Here is a 14738-nt window from a genome sequence, read left to right as displayed (position 1 = left end):
CCCCCCCCCCCCCCCAGCCCTCCCTTTGGATCCGCCGCTGCCTCCGCATCAGCCCCTCTCCCAGTTTCAGCTCGAAGCAAGGTAAACACAGGACACCGCCAGATCCAGTCTTAGAAGTCCAGAGAATTGGAGATTTCATTTTCTATTTTGCTCATTGTATTCCGGTAACGTAGAATATGGCACTATGCCACTATCGCATATTTGCACTTCGCTTATTACTATTATATATTTGTGTCGAGAAAAAATTTTATACATGAAATATCCTGCCGTAAAATCCGGGCTCCGCCACTGCGATCAGCGATCATGACGATACACCTAGGAATCATCGCGATATGGCATACTAGTACTTGTCCGGATAAACAATTCGAGAGCTCAGGAAGGAACACACCGCGCGTACGTAGTGCGTGGTCTGGCGAAAAGAGAGAAGCAAAAGACGGAGAGGCAGAGGCTCCCAATGGTCGCAGGTCACGCTGACATGGCAAAGGCGGCATTCCAATCTCATTTTCAACGCAGTGCAGGCCCATTGCTCATCAGTGTCTCGGCCTGATTTCAGCCAGCCAGCCAACAGTATTTTTCTCTCATAATAAATCAGCTTCAGTCAGCCTAAATCAGCCCAAAAACCAACCAGCGAACGGGTCGTCTGTCCTATTGCCACCACAAGTTGTGACCGTGACCATGCGTGGAGACTGGAGAACGATAGAGAAATGCCAAGCGCGTATTTAGTTTCAGTAAGTTGGAATTTGGGGCTACTGTAGCACTTTTTGGTTTTTTATTTGACAATTAGTGTTCAATCATGGACTAATTAGGCTAAAAACGTTCGTCTCGCAATTTCCCATCAAACTATGCAATTAGTTTTTTTTTCGTCTACATTTAATGCTCCATGCACAGACCGCAAACATTCGATGTGATAGATATTGTAGCACTTTTTGGGAATTTAGGGTGGAACTAAACAAGGCGCAAATGCCTAAACAATCGAGATGGGAAACCACGGGCAGGGCCGGACGATTAATAAATAGAGGGTGTGATCAGTCTTGGTCACTCTCTTGTCACCTTATACACTTGTGCATACTTTTTGAACAACATACTTCACTCACTTATTCATTTGATTTTATCATCTTAAGTGAGATTAGAGAGCCTCTAGTGCATTACATTGGGTTGTATCATCTTGTGGCACTAGTTGAGTGATTTGGGCTGGTTATAAGCTTGTTACTCTTGATGTTTGTCGACACCGAGATGGCCCGGTGATTAGAGGATCGTTCAGCGGAGTTGGTGATTGTCTTCGGCCTCGATCGGTTGCTTGTGAGAGGTCTTGTGCCTTCTCCGATGGAGCGCCAAAGGCAATTCTAGTAAATTACTCGTGTCATTGAGCTACCTCACTTTTGGGTAGGTTCTTGCGGTGTCCAATTGTGTGGACGAGGTTTGTGCACCACCTCTTAGCCACCGAACCTCTAAGTGTTGTTCGACACAACGGGGACTAGCGTGCCGATAAGCACGTGAACCTCGGGAGAAAAATTGGTTGTATCTTGCCTTTTGATATTCTCCCGGTGATTGAATTGGTGTTCATCTTGTGATTGGTTCACTCATCTACGCGACGGTATAATCACCCTACTTACTATTTTATATTCCTTGCAAACTAGTTGCCAAGCTCTTTAGTATAATTAGTTTTGAGAGCGTGTTTTGCTTGCTAGTTTAGTATCACCTAGTGGAGCTCTTTAGTGTAGACTTGTTGAGAGCTCTTAGTGAGTAGTGACATAGCCATTATTTGTGCCTAGTGATCATAGCAACTAGAATTGTTGAATAGGTAGCTTGCAACCCTTGTAGTGCTAGAGCAAAATTGCATTTCATCATTTAGTGTACTAACCCTCGTATAGTTTATGAAACCATAAGAGAGATATGTAAAATTTGTGAACAATGTTCTTACCACTTTATCGGATGAAGAAATAAACAAAATAAAAGTTTTAGATCTTGATAAATTATACAACTTTTATATTCATGACTTTTCTAGCTGAAATCATTTACTCTTTAAAAATATTGTTTGAAGTTGCCATTTTATGAAATTCAAAATTTGAACTTTTCAAACTAAGTCACATGAAAAGATGACCAAAATCAAAGTTGTAAATCTTGATGATTTTTACAACTTTTATGCTTACAACATTTTCATTTTAGGTCATTTTCTGACTTAAAATTCAATTCAAATTTCACAAATTCAAATTTTCAATTTTTAAATATAATTTTTTTTATTTTTTGAAAAAGAAAATGTATCATTATATATATGCAAGTTGTTTTTTATGTGTATGGGAAAATATAGTAAATTGTTTTTAATATATTTATAAAAAAATATGTAGAACTAACATTTAAAAAATTTTAGAAATATGAAAATATTTGTAGAGGTGGCTCATCACCAGCCGCCCCTATTGTGTTATTTGTAGGGGCGGCTGACCTCGTGGGACCCCGACGGGGGCACTGTAGGGATGGCTACAGAGTGAGCCACCCTTACAAAAAAAAAACAGTGCCGTTGCTATAAATCGTTTGTGTAGTAATGATATATCTGTCTACTATCTATAAAAGTCGGCATCAGGAGGCCGACCGGCCATACGATGAATCTAAAGACTTTGCTAGAGTTTTAGGGCTTCTGTTTCACTGAACGGTGCACTGTTCGCGTCAACATAGCATGACAAATTACGAATTGTCTTCTTTTCTCTCTTTATTAAAAAGTAGAAGCGGCTCAAGTCACTATTTTTTTTATTTCACTGAAGCTGAGTGAAGCGTTACCAAAGGAGTCTAAGGGGCTGTTTGATAGAGCTTCATTTGATTTTAATTCTCTATGTAAGTTGATTCTTTGAAAAAGAAGTGATTTTGTGGCTAAAAGTAATTCTCTTTGATTCTTTAGCATAAACTATCAAAATCACGATGAAGAATCACTTCACAAAATTGAGAATTAGGAGAAGCTACTTTTTTTAGCTCTCAACCTCTTATCATTTCAAAGAATCACTTCACAAAATCATCAAGAACCACTTTGCTCTGAAAAACTATTTGGCAGAGCTCCAACCGTATTCAGCAAAGAATCAGCTGTGGAAGCTCTGTCAAACAGGACCTAAGTCTCTCTTTGACTGCATTTCTCAACAGACTTTATAGCTTTGATTTCTCACGCTTCTAGAAGGACAAAATCACCTAAACACGTAGTTTCTCTAGATTTACATGTGAAGCCATTCGAAAAGATATCCTATCAAATAGAGTCTAAGAGCCTCTTTGGCATGGCTCCTGCAGGGGCTTCAACTCCGGCTTCTGTAGGAGCTATGCCAAACGCCTGTTTTGGAAAGGGCTCCGCATGGGGAGCCGGTCAAGAGTCGGAGCTATTTTTTGCCTGCGCAGGAGAAGCCTCAAAAACGAGCTTCGCGTAGCTCCTTACTGTGGGTTCACGTCGTCTAGTCCGAAGTAACCGTTTTGCCAAACGTTTTCCAAAACGGCTTAAGCTCCTCTAGAGGAGCTGCTCCTTCAGAGGAGCCAGAGCCCTGCCAAACATGCCCTAAATATAATTGTAACAAGCATAAGCTAGAGTCCTAACTCGGTGTAGTTTTGAAGTAAGTGTGCACACGAGCTACCATTATTGCACACGGTACATCGTACCAGGCCAGCTGCATTAGCAAGCAGGACTAGCTAGGGCATGCTTGGTTTGGGATGACTAAAGTTTAGTCACCATCTCTTAGTCATTTTTAGTCCCTAAAATACCAAACATGCATTACTACAAAAAGAATTTGTAGCAACGCTCTCTTTTTTAGGGGTGGCTCTATATTGAGCCGCCCCTATAAATGGTGACCAAACGAGCCATCCCTATGAATCCATTTGTAGGGGCTACTGGTGTTATCAGATGCCCTACAAATGACCCGATTTATAGGGGCAGCTCTATATCTAGCCGCACCTACAAATTAGATTTGTAGGGGTAGCTCGATTGAGCCGCCCTTACAAATAGACGCTGAATAGTAAAAATTAAGTACTAAAATTCGAATTTTTCAAATGACCTCGAATGGAGAAACAACCAAAACTAAAGTTGTATATCCCAAAAAGTTATATAACTTTGTAGTTGATAACTTTTTGATTTGAAATGATCTTGTCAAGGGAAACTATGTTTGAATTTCTAAAAATTTGAAATTTGAAAATTTTAAACGACCTCGGATGGACAAACAACAAAAATGAAAGTTGTAGATCTCAAAAAGTTATGAAACTTTATAGTTGTAACTTTTTGATTTGAAATCATCTTGTTAAGGAAAACTATGTTTGAATTTCTAAATTTTAAAATTCAAATTTTATAAACGACCTCGGATAGAGAAAGTACCAAAATGAAAGTTGTAGGTCTCAAAACATTATGAAACTTTGTACTTCCTCCGTATAGGAAAAGGAAGGCGTTCTGGGACTTCTGCTCGTTTGCGTAAAGGATGTCGCCGAGCGCTTGCATGCGTGATTTGGGACGGCTTTGCCCCTGCTGCTTCGCACGCTGCGTCGCCCGTTTATCGCTCATTTAATCACCACGTACTAATAATAGCGCAGCCTTGCTTCGCATGCCGCGCCGCCCGCTCGCCTCCCTTCGTCCTCAACCGCTCGTCTATCTTGGTCTGGCCGCTTCCTCGCCAACGCTTCCTCGCCGACGCTGCGCTCACTGCTTCCTCACATATGGTGTGCTCACCGCTTCCTTGTCGACGCTGCGCTCGCCGCTTCCTCGCTCTATGGATGCAGCGGCGGACTATGTGACGTCGGAGGAGTTAGCGTCGGTGGACTCCATGGAGATAACGATGGAGGATGACCTCGAGCAGGAACCTACGATCGTTGCTGGCACCATGGAGATGACTTCGGAGTCCTTCATGCTATACTCCTTGCTACCGGAGTCCAAGCCTTCTCTTTGTGTTCGCTGCGACACGACCCACGATGACAACGACGACGAAGGCTGCTGCCTAGCTCACCGCCTCGCTAGCAGGTGTGCCCATTGCGGTCTTGTTCATCGCGACTACGATCTCGCAGCAAGGATAATGGATGACATGGAAAAAATTGATTGCGAGATCTATATTCCTGATGTCAAGAAGCTTCAAATGGATGGCTACACCATACTTGTGCCTGAGAATGTTTTGAAGAAGTTGGAGGAGCATTGGAAGATGAAGCATGATGCAAAGAAAAAACAGTAAGGTTACATGTCCCATTCATTCAAGCTAATATGCATTTGTTTCTACTAATTTGCAAAGATAATGGTTTCATGCAGGAAGACTAGCAATGGCTTTAGCTAGCAAGGACGCTTCACAAGAGATTTGCAATGGTAGTCGATCTTCTTTCTCTAGTTTTTCTTTTTGCATGTGAGGAATCTTGAACTTGTTGCATCCTTTAACCGTCATGGCTTCCTTCAAAACACTCTGAAGTGTTAGAAAAATTATGTTTGCTTTGTGTGGACAATACTCTATGAATGCCTACAAAATATGTGTTGAAGAAATCAATCAATAGGTAAATTAGTTGTTCAAAAAATAATGAAACAAGTGAACAATTGATCCATTTACCTGTTGCACTGCTAGAACTAGATCTTCTACTGTTTTGCATTCTTCTTGTATTGAATAGATTGAATAGCTCGAAAAAACCCTAAGTCTAGAACGTTGAAATCCGGAGAATTGGGTGGTTGACAAATTAGACGAATGTCAAATCCTTGTTGCTTAGCAGCCTCACAAAAAAACGGATCATTCACAGGTAAATGGGAAGGTGTATTATCTTGTTGTATGAAAATTGGTTTGTTCACATCTTCTCTTGACCATTTGGCTCGGATGACAGGCAATACTTTGTTTACCATGAAATCTCTAATCACATCTCTTATGATTGAAGTTATGGGCTTGATAACTTGGGCTCCACGAAGACGATTCTGACTTCTTCTTACAGCATTTCCATAAGTGATCAATGGAAAGCAACCAATTTTTCCATCAAAAATACACTCCCCATCCCTAAACCTCGGCCGAGCACAAACACACAAAAACATGAGCCTAGGGATGTAATTCTTATTCTTACAAGTACGATGTGGCTCATCTTCCTCGGGTAGCAAGTAATATTTCTCAGATTTTTGAGAGAGATAAAACTATTTTTTATCAATGAACACAAAGTCAAAAAAACCCTTTAAATCTTGGATCACCAAGCAAACCCTTCTCAATCATGTCAACACACCATTTTAACCGAGACTTCTTGTTAGCATCTGTGAGGTATGGGTTGATGCTAGTAGAGTAGCGTCTAAGAAAACCTTTTTTCAAATACCTTTGTATCTTCCATTCTTGTTCTTACAACCGGAATGCTATGAGCAAGTGGTATTTTACCTCGATTCCATAAGCGCTGAACTGACCGAATGTGTAGTCTAAAATGATTAGCAACAATTCTCGTATCTTTCTTGCCTAGTTTGCCATTCTTGCTTCTAGCCAACAAAGCTTGATAAACTTGTTTTGTGACTTCTTCCGTCATTTCTTTCCTTCGCTGATTGACTTGAACGGAAGCCTCAACAGCATGTTCTAGCTGTAAAAAAAAAATAAACACACTAAATCCAATGATTTTGATTACGAGCAAAGTTTACTTTAAAAAAGCAAGGGAGGTTTATCTTACCAGTGAGGTTTTGTACAAAATCAAAATCAGCTGCACCATATTCGTCTAGTGACAAATTCAAATCAAATCAAAATCAGCTGCACCATATTCGTCTAGTGACAAATTCAAATCAAATCATATCAAAAAGGAAGTATTGAACTAGTAAGAAATGAACTGGTCATGTGACACATGAAACTAATAAGATCAGAACTGGCCATGACACTTCGAGACATTACCGTTGCCATTTTCCAACGGAAACTCGTTGAGGTCGAACCCACCATTGCCGTCTTCGTCTTCCGGTACCGGTGCGTTTAGATCAAAGGTACCAAATGAACTGTCCATAGGTGACTCTAAGCTAACAAATAAACTCGCTCGTTTCTGTCGAGCGAGTTGCACGAGGTGTTTACGTTTCTGTCAAGCGAGTTGCACGGGGCGTTTAAATAGCGAAACGCGGGCGCCGTTATCGACACTAGGGCACACCGCTGTAGTCCTGCCTGCGCCGATATCAACGAGACGTGGGGCAGCCCGGTGCGTGCGACCAGCCAGGAAATAATTGCGGGGTGCCATGCATGCCCTGTCTGGGCTGGCTGTCCGGCCGCTGCTACCCGGAAGCTTCGACGAAGGTCCCTCTCTCGTTCTCATCTCATCACTCATGTCCGCTACTTTGTCCTGTCAGGTTGGCCCATTCATTCGTCTTGTGGGAGGACCAGCCCCTTCAGTTGCACTGACCACCAGATCGAAACTCGAAAGCACTGCTCTTCTCGTGCTTCTGTTCATTCTGATTTTGGTTTTTGATACGGATGTTGGTTCACGCTTTATGACATTTCAACGAGCAAACTAATCCAATCCCGCGTTCATGGAACTACTGTCGAAATTATTCGGACCATTTTTCCTGGTGTCATTCCATTGTTCATCGCTGATACCATCGTCTACTCTGTTATACTCGATGGACGAGTCTCACGGCAAATCCATCGATGGCGTTTCACTGCAAATTTCTGTCGACAAAATAGATGTCCCATGCAGTAGTTTTCAGATGCAACAACACCTACAGGTCGGCAGAACGAGATCTTTCGAGAGGTGGCAGTGAGTTCTTTCACCGCGAGATAGATATTAGATGCAGTGCGGGTCGGCCGGCGATCACATCAGTGTGGTGTGGCCTGACCCGACCTGATCCGACCCCAATAATTCTCGCGGTCTCACTCACCCGTGGATTTCCTCGTCATCACGACGCGGGGCCCGCCGCACCAGACCCAACCCATGCCATGATTCGATCCCTTCCCCCGGCACTCCACGTCGTCGTGGCGAGGTAGTTGGCCGCGCGCGCGCCGCGCCTGTCAGGACACGAGTGGCGGCTGTCAGGACACGAGCGCGAGGAGGGGGATCCTTGCAACCAGAGGAGCACTGCCATCACTGCTGCTCACAGTCGCCCACCCATATATCATCATCATTACCAGAAGGAGCAAGAAGACGAGATGGCGGACGAGCGCTTGCCTCAAATGGCGGGCGCCCGCATGGGTCTCGCTAGAGCATCTGGATCCTCGGCACGGAAACGCGCCCGCGGTTAATCAGGTGCGCTGTGGACCCCCGGCTCGTCGCGTCCCCGCGCGTGTATTACACACACAGGCGCCCGCCTGGTGTCGTCAATCGATCGTTGCTGCGGCAGCGGCGGCTTGTGGTAGAGAGGACTACTGAGGACCGGAGGCGTGCTGCGTGAATGGTCATCATGGCCGGGATGCTCCCCGGCGTGGAGTGCGCGCGGCGGCGGCGGCTCCGGCAGGCCGGGGCGGGGGCGGAGGCTGCCGGAGGCACAAGGCGGTCCTCCTTCTGCCTGTACGGGGCCGGCCACGGAGGTGCTGGCCTTGGCGCCGGAGGCAATTCTGGCAAGGTAGGTGATTGGCCTGTGTTGTCACGATGATAAGCATGAGACCGAGGGGTGATTGGTTTCTTAATTGGGAGCTTTTGTTTGCAGCAGCGGGGCGGCGTGATGGAGATGATCCACGGGTGGACGCTGGACAGCAATGCCCGGGAGGCCAAGGAGCGGCTGGACCAGAAGCTGAGGAGCAAGAGGGAGGCCGCCATCAAGAGGTAGACCTGCCACCCGACACGACACGTCGGTCGATGCATTCATATCCATCCATCCAGAGGTCGTCGTTTGTTCCGTGCCAGCCTGAACAACAGCAGGTTCCTAAAGATCTCATCTTTGCAGGCATCACAGCACGGGGAGCATAAAGCTGAGCAGACCGCCGCACCGAAGCACCGGAGGCGGCGCGGGCGCTGACGAACGCGGCGAGAGGTCGGCGCTGGCTCCGGCGATGTCCGGCGTGCAGCGGGAGGTGTATTCGAAGAAGGGCGTGATGCGGCGCCTGATGCGGTGGAGCCGGCCGCGGTGGGCGGCGGCGGAGCAGGCGGAGTGCGCGGTGTGCCTGGACGAGTTCCGCGCGGGCGACGTCCTGGCGCACCTGCCCTGCGGCCACCGCTTCCACTGGGCCTGCGCGCTGCCCTGGCTCGAGGGCACCTCCCGCTGCCCCTTCTGCCGCGCCGCCGTCGTCGCCGCCGCCGCTAGTAATAATCCCCACGGCACCTCCGCATAGACAGAGGCTCGGGCGGGGGCTCTTGCCCGCGGGGCCGCCGGGGCAACCAGAAGCGAGCGCCTAGTCGTCGCTGTCGACCCACGCCAGCCATGCGGCCATGCCATTGCCACGCTAGTGGAGTGGTGACTGGCCTTGTGTGGCGCAGAGCGGAGAACGGCGAAACGCGCACGAAAATCCCGTGGGCGCCTCCGACGGTTTTGCACGCTTTGGGCGCACACAAGGCAGAGTTCGGCATTGGTTGTGCCGTCTGCACTTTGCCGTGTCCTCTCCTCGATCGCGAGGAACTGAAGAGCGTTTTTGTTGTGGCGGCTGGGGCGCCGCCGCCGCACACTTGTGTTTTTGGTGTTGACGGTTACAGGGTGTTTGGTTCGAGCTACTAAATTTTATTAGGTACTAAATGGTTTAGTCACTTTTAGTAACTTCAAAGTTATTAGAGATGACTAAAGTCTTTTTAGTAGCTTTTAGTCATAGTATTTGGTTAAAAAGTTACTAAAATAACTAAAAGCTACTAAATTTAGTAATTACTAGGCAACCAAACAGACCCAAAGTAATGCATGTGAAAATGGTCGTCTGATCTAGGAAAAAATAAGTGTGATTTGGATGAACTAGAAAAAAATGTTAGTTTGATCTCCACCAATTGACTCTGGACCCTTGGATCAACGCTCTGATCGGGGACGTCCAACCACTCTATGGTTGGTAGGTTCGCGTCGCACAGCACCGTAAAAGCAAAGTTGGGGCCGGGGCACGAGTGACGAGGTTGACCTGAGCCGCCGTAACCTACCCACAGAGAAACGCTAACCGATCAAGAGACGGTGCTGTCAGCAACGGAAAGCCACCACCGACCTCACCACCGCCTCTGCATCGCCACTGGACCGCGCCTCCACTACACGGCGTTCGACTACGACCCTCCGATGACCGGTGACATCTCACCTCTCTTCCTTTCCTCTCTGTCTCTCTAGTTCTACATGTATTAGGATGCGCTACGTCTTTTATCCCGAATAGAACTATTCTACCGGTTAGATCTATGCTCCTAATGATCCTATATGTCTAACAATGGTATCAGAGCAAGGTTAGGTGTAGATCTAGCCTATCGGAATCCTCTGTCTAGATGTAGATCATGTCAGGGGTAAGAAATAGATTAGATCCGTTCGAATATGAGAAGAAAAGAGGGTCACCAAACCCTAGCCCTAATCGATGAAGGAAAGCAGTAAGAACGGGGTCCCGGTTTTAAGAGAACTCGAACCGAGCCCTAACCTGTGAAGAAACCGCTCGCAGAAGATGAACAGTTAAGGAAACCCTAACCCTAATCTCGATCCTAACCCCATTCCCAGGCATAAATCGGATAGATTTGAGAAGAAAAGGAAGAAATCGGATAGATCCGAGAAGAAAAGAAAGAAAAATCCAATCAAACGAGAAACGGGGAAGGGAAAACGACATACTTCGCCACTATACCGCGCTGTCGCCTCGTTGGGTGCGCGAGAAGAAGGGTCGAGCCGTCGGGCGCGTGCTCTGGCCATGGGCGCCGCGGCCAGCCCGCTCGACGACGACGCGCTCACCCGCTGGGGAGCATGCGTGACGGCGAGGGGCCCGGCGATGGTGCCATCATCGCCTTGCCTCACTCGGTGCATCGCGGGGCTGAGAGAGAGAAGGCGGAGAAGTGGCCGGTCAGATCTAAGGTTTTCGGGGTTCTAGAGCTCCTCACCGTGGGGATCAGGGCACCACCGCTAGTCCGCTTGACAGCGGCGTGCTCACCCACATAGGGAGCGCGCGCGCGCCGGCAAGTGGGCCAGCAACGACGCCATGGTCTCTCCCTTCGCTCGGTCGCCGCTCGCTGCTGTTGCGTTGAGGAAGAAGGAGCGCGGCGAAGAGAGATAGGAAGAATGCGAAATGGAATTCGAGTTTCGGGGGCACCGGCCCCACGCGCGCTTTTGATCACCCGAGACGCGCGGATGACCGTCGATCTTAGATGAATGGCCAGCGCTGATCGGACTGGGGTCCGGCCTAGGCGGGAGCACGCGGGCGGGCAGCTTTACCGTCCTAGGCCCAGGTTGCAGTCTAGGAGGCACAGCGCGCGCGTTAGCAGAACAGGCCGGGCCGATTTCACTGGACTAGGCCGCATGCTGCTACGCTATGAAGCTGGACCGCATGCTGTTTTTCCATAGGCCGGACCAAATGAACATTAGCTAATGTTTTAAGTTTTTATTTATTTTCAGAAGCAGTTTTGACAATTTTCAGAAGCAAATTTCGATGAATTTTGTTAAGTTTTAAATCTTTGTCAAAATTTGAACCAACGGGATAATTTTTTTCAGAGAGTAGATGAGTAAAGTAAAATGCTTCTGAAAAGTAGATAAAGAATTTCTCATGTTTCCGCTGTAAACTTTGACGTTTATTATCTTCCAATTAAATTCGAACCAACGATAGAATTTAATTTCAAGAGCAGTTCTATTTAGAAAATTATGATTACGTTGATCCTCTAATTAAATTGGAATCAACGGGAAAATTTAATTAGAGTAGTTCGTTTTTGTTTATGTAAGATTATGGTATTGTCATTTTCTGACCAACGTTGATGATGACAATATTATAACGAATTTAAGTTTGAAGTTTAAATCTCTGGTAAATGTTACACCAACGTGGTGAATTTTTTAGAGAGTAGATAAGGATCAAGAAATGCTCCTGAACTAAAAGAATGTATTTCATTTAGTTTTCGTTGCAATGAAGTTGATTATCTTCTAAATAAATTCGAACCAACGGGATAATTTAATTTTAAAGAACAGTTATATGAATTTTAAGTTGATTTATGAGTTTTATGCATTAATTCTATTTTTTGCCCAACGGTGATGTAGAATTGATGCAGAAGCATATTGTATGTTTTATTTTTTAACCGACAAGATCACCCAGCTTCATGCCAAGGGGCTACAATGCTAGGATATGTGAATGAAAAGGCTTGAGTCAAGTCAGTTCAGGACAATTTTTGCTAGTTTACTAATTTTCTGATGAAATTAGAATCAACGGGAAGATTTAATTGGAAAATGAAGTATAAGTGAATGTTTTAGTCGTCATGACTAAATTTTCGTATAGATGTATCCTGTATGGGGAGAAGTTTTGATATAGTAATTATGCTAGTTCATCCAGCATGACAGGAGAAGTTTTATGATGATTCACATGTTTTGTATCCCGCATAGCGAGAGAAGTTTGGGTAGCTCTTATGCTATCCTAGTATTGACCTTGGCACAATAGAAATGCATAGTCATGGTCAATACTAACCAAAAAATAAGAAAAGATGCAAGTGTGACTTGTAAAAATATCGCTAATGAAAGATCTCGTTGAGTTCTTAAAGTGAATTAAGGAAAGTGTACTCCTAAATGGATCAAGAAATAACTTTGTTTACATGACACAGTCATATGAATGAAGTAAGTTATAAGTGTCTCCTCGTTTATAGGCTTTCTGAATAGTTATCAAAATTATGGCAGTAAAGTTCATGCCATATTTCGAGGGGAGAAAAATATAAAGATCAATTAAGAAAGATACTTTTCATGAAGAGTAAGATAAAGATTAATTAAGATGAATGCGACCGTTGGAGGAGTACAACTGTCACAACGTTGATACCCCTAAGCAGAGAAATAGCTAAATTCCTAGACCTTTTAAAAGTTCCGACAGAAAAATAGAGTAGTCAGTCTCAAAGATGTTAAGGTGGTGCTTAAAGCGCCATATGTGATTTTAACAAATTAAACCCAAAATAAGATATTTAAAGAAACACTATCTTTAAAAAAGATGGAAAGATCTGGGAGAGCATGATATGTAGAGGTATATAGAGACCTAAGACTTGAAGAGAAGAGGAACTATGTGCCTACTCCAGTGACTTAGGAGCAACAAGTTTCTCAATACCTGTTTATGTTGTATGACCAATACAACACCTGTTGTTAGTTCTTTGAAGAAGATGAATAATGTAAATAAGAATCTTGTTATATAGGAGCTTATAGAATCAATTATCTCTTGGCAATAAAGAGCAACAACAGCCCCATATGAAAGTACCAGTAGCTGAGGCCCTAGAAGATCTTAAAGAATTAGTAAACTAGTTTTCTGATGACTATAAAGTTTATAGAGGATGATCCCACCTCATTTGAAGAAGCCATGAGAAGCGTTTACTCGTTTAAATGGCAAGAATCTATGGAAGCTAAAATGAATTTGATGAATACCAATGATGTTTAGGACTTAGAAGTAATTTCTAATAGAGCCAAAATAGTAGGTTATTAATGGGTCTACAAGACAAAATGTGACTTCAAAGGGAATGTAGAAAGATATAAAGCACATCTTATGGCAATATGCTTCAAGCAAAGAGAATAAATAGATTACAATAAGAGTTTTCTCTACAGTCTTATGTAAGGATTCTTTTAGAATCATAATAGTGCTAATGACATATTATGATTTAGAGTTACATCAGATAGCTGTAAAGACAACATTCCTCAATAGGGATTTATATGAAAACGATTACATGGCACAACCCAAAATGTTTTGTCATGGAAGAAAAGAACATATGGGATGCCGCCTGTAGAAATCTATTTATGGGTCAAAAGTAAGTCTATAGACAGTAGTATTTGAAGTTGATGAAACAATGATAAGAAAGTTTTGGTTTAAAGAAAATGAGAAGAACAATAGCGTTTATATGAAGTTCAAGAATGGAAAATTCATTTTCCACATCCTGTGAATAGATGACATTCTACTCACTAACAGTGATGTTAATCTGTCATTGGAGAAGAAGAAGTTTTATCCTCAAGTTTTAATGTGAATGATCTTGATGATGCTTCATTGGTTCTAGGAATCAAAATTCACTGAGATAGAAGAAAATAGAGTATTAGGACTATCACAAAGACATACTTAGAAAAGATTCTAAAGAAATAAAGTGTGCATGCGAGTAAACATACGGCTGCTTCTATAGTCAAGAGTAATAGATTTGGAACTTTAAATGTTTCAGAAACCGATATGAGATCGATCAAAAGAATATGGTTCCATATGCTTCAGCTGTTGGAAGCTTGCTGAGTGTACAAGTATAAGTAAGAATTTACCCTGATGTAGTTTAAGTATCCGGGATATTTTGGTAGAAGTTCAGTTCAGATATAGATCATTGGAATTGAGTTGAGAATGTCTTGTAATTTTGTAAAGTATTATAGGCCTCATGCTGAGTAAGAAAGAATAAGAACTCTTAAATAGTTGATGGTACACAAGTTAAGTCTTGGCGAGATGTGTAGTGAAATTCACAGCAGTTACGAACACTCGCAGTTGGAGTATTATTATGGAAAAGCTCCAAAGAAACAATTGTGGTGTCATCAGTGATGTATACCATAGTATAGCTTGTCATGAGGCTTAAGGAATAGGCAAAAGGACATTAAGGGAATTTGTACCCGAATTTAACAATGGTAGATAACAACAATAACCATTTAAAGTAAGTTAACTCCTAAGACAACAAGTCAAGTGTGCTGCCAAACACAATGACACTGAGGAATATGTTATAAAGGAGAAAATCCAGAATTATTTTGAAAGCATTGAGCACATAAGTAC

General features: G+C 43.9%; 1 protein-coding gene and 1 long non-coding RNA gene across 3 annotated transcripts; one reads left to right on the top strand and one right to left on the bottom strand.

Annotated features, from left to right (window-relative positions):
- Positions 1–5074: 5074 nt before the first annotated feature.
- Positions 5075–7105, bottom strand: LOC136529848 (uncharacterized). The gene is made up of 3 exons (XR_010777442.1): positions 6828–7105; positions 6613–6657; positions 5075–6525 (listed from the first exon to the last, which is right to left on the bottom strand). It is a non-coding gene; the product is annotated as an uncharacterized lncRNA (long non-coding RNA).
- A 726-nt stretch (positions 7106–7831) lies between these two features.
- Positions 7832–11616, top strand: LOC136527523 (uncharacterized RING finger protein P32A8.03c-like). 2 transcript variants are annotated; one of them, XM_066520285.1, is made up of 3 exons: positions 7832–8476; positions 8564–8676; positions 8798–11616. In XM_066520285.1, exons 1-3 carry the CDS (start codon positions 8306–8308, stop codon positions 9180–9182), a joined length of 669 nt encoding a protein of 222 aa, XP_066376382.1. In that variant the 5' UTR covers positions 7832–8305; the 3' UTR covers positions 9183–11616. The 2 variants fall into 2 exon arrangements, with proteins under 2 accessions (XP_066376382.1, XP_066376381.1); XM_066520284.1 differs by having other exon boundaries at positions 7840–8476; positions 8561–8676.
- Positions 11617–14738: the final 3122 nt, after the last annotated feature.

This window comes from Miscanthus floridulus, chromosome 19 (assembly GCF_019320115.1).
Source record: "Miscanthus floridulus cultivar M001 chromosome 19, ASM1932011v1, whole genome shotgun sequence".
Taxonomy (NCBI): Eukaryota; Viridiplantae; Streptophyta; class Magnoliopsida; order Poales; family Poaceae; genus Miscanthus; species Miscanthus floridulus.
This window is presented reverse-complemented; position numbering and strand designations above follow the sequence as displayed.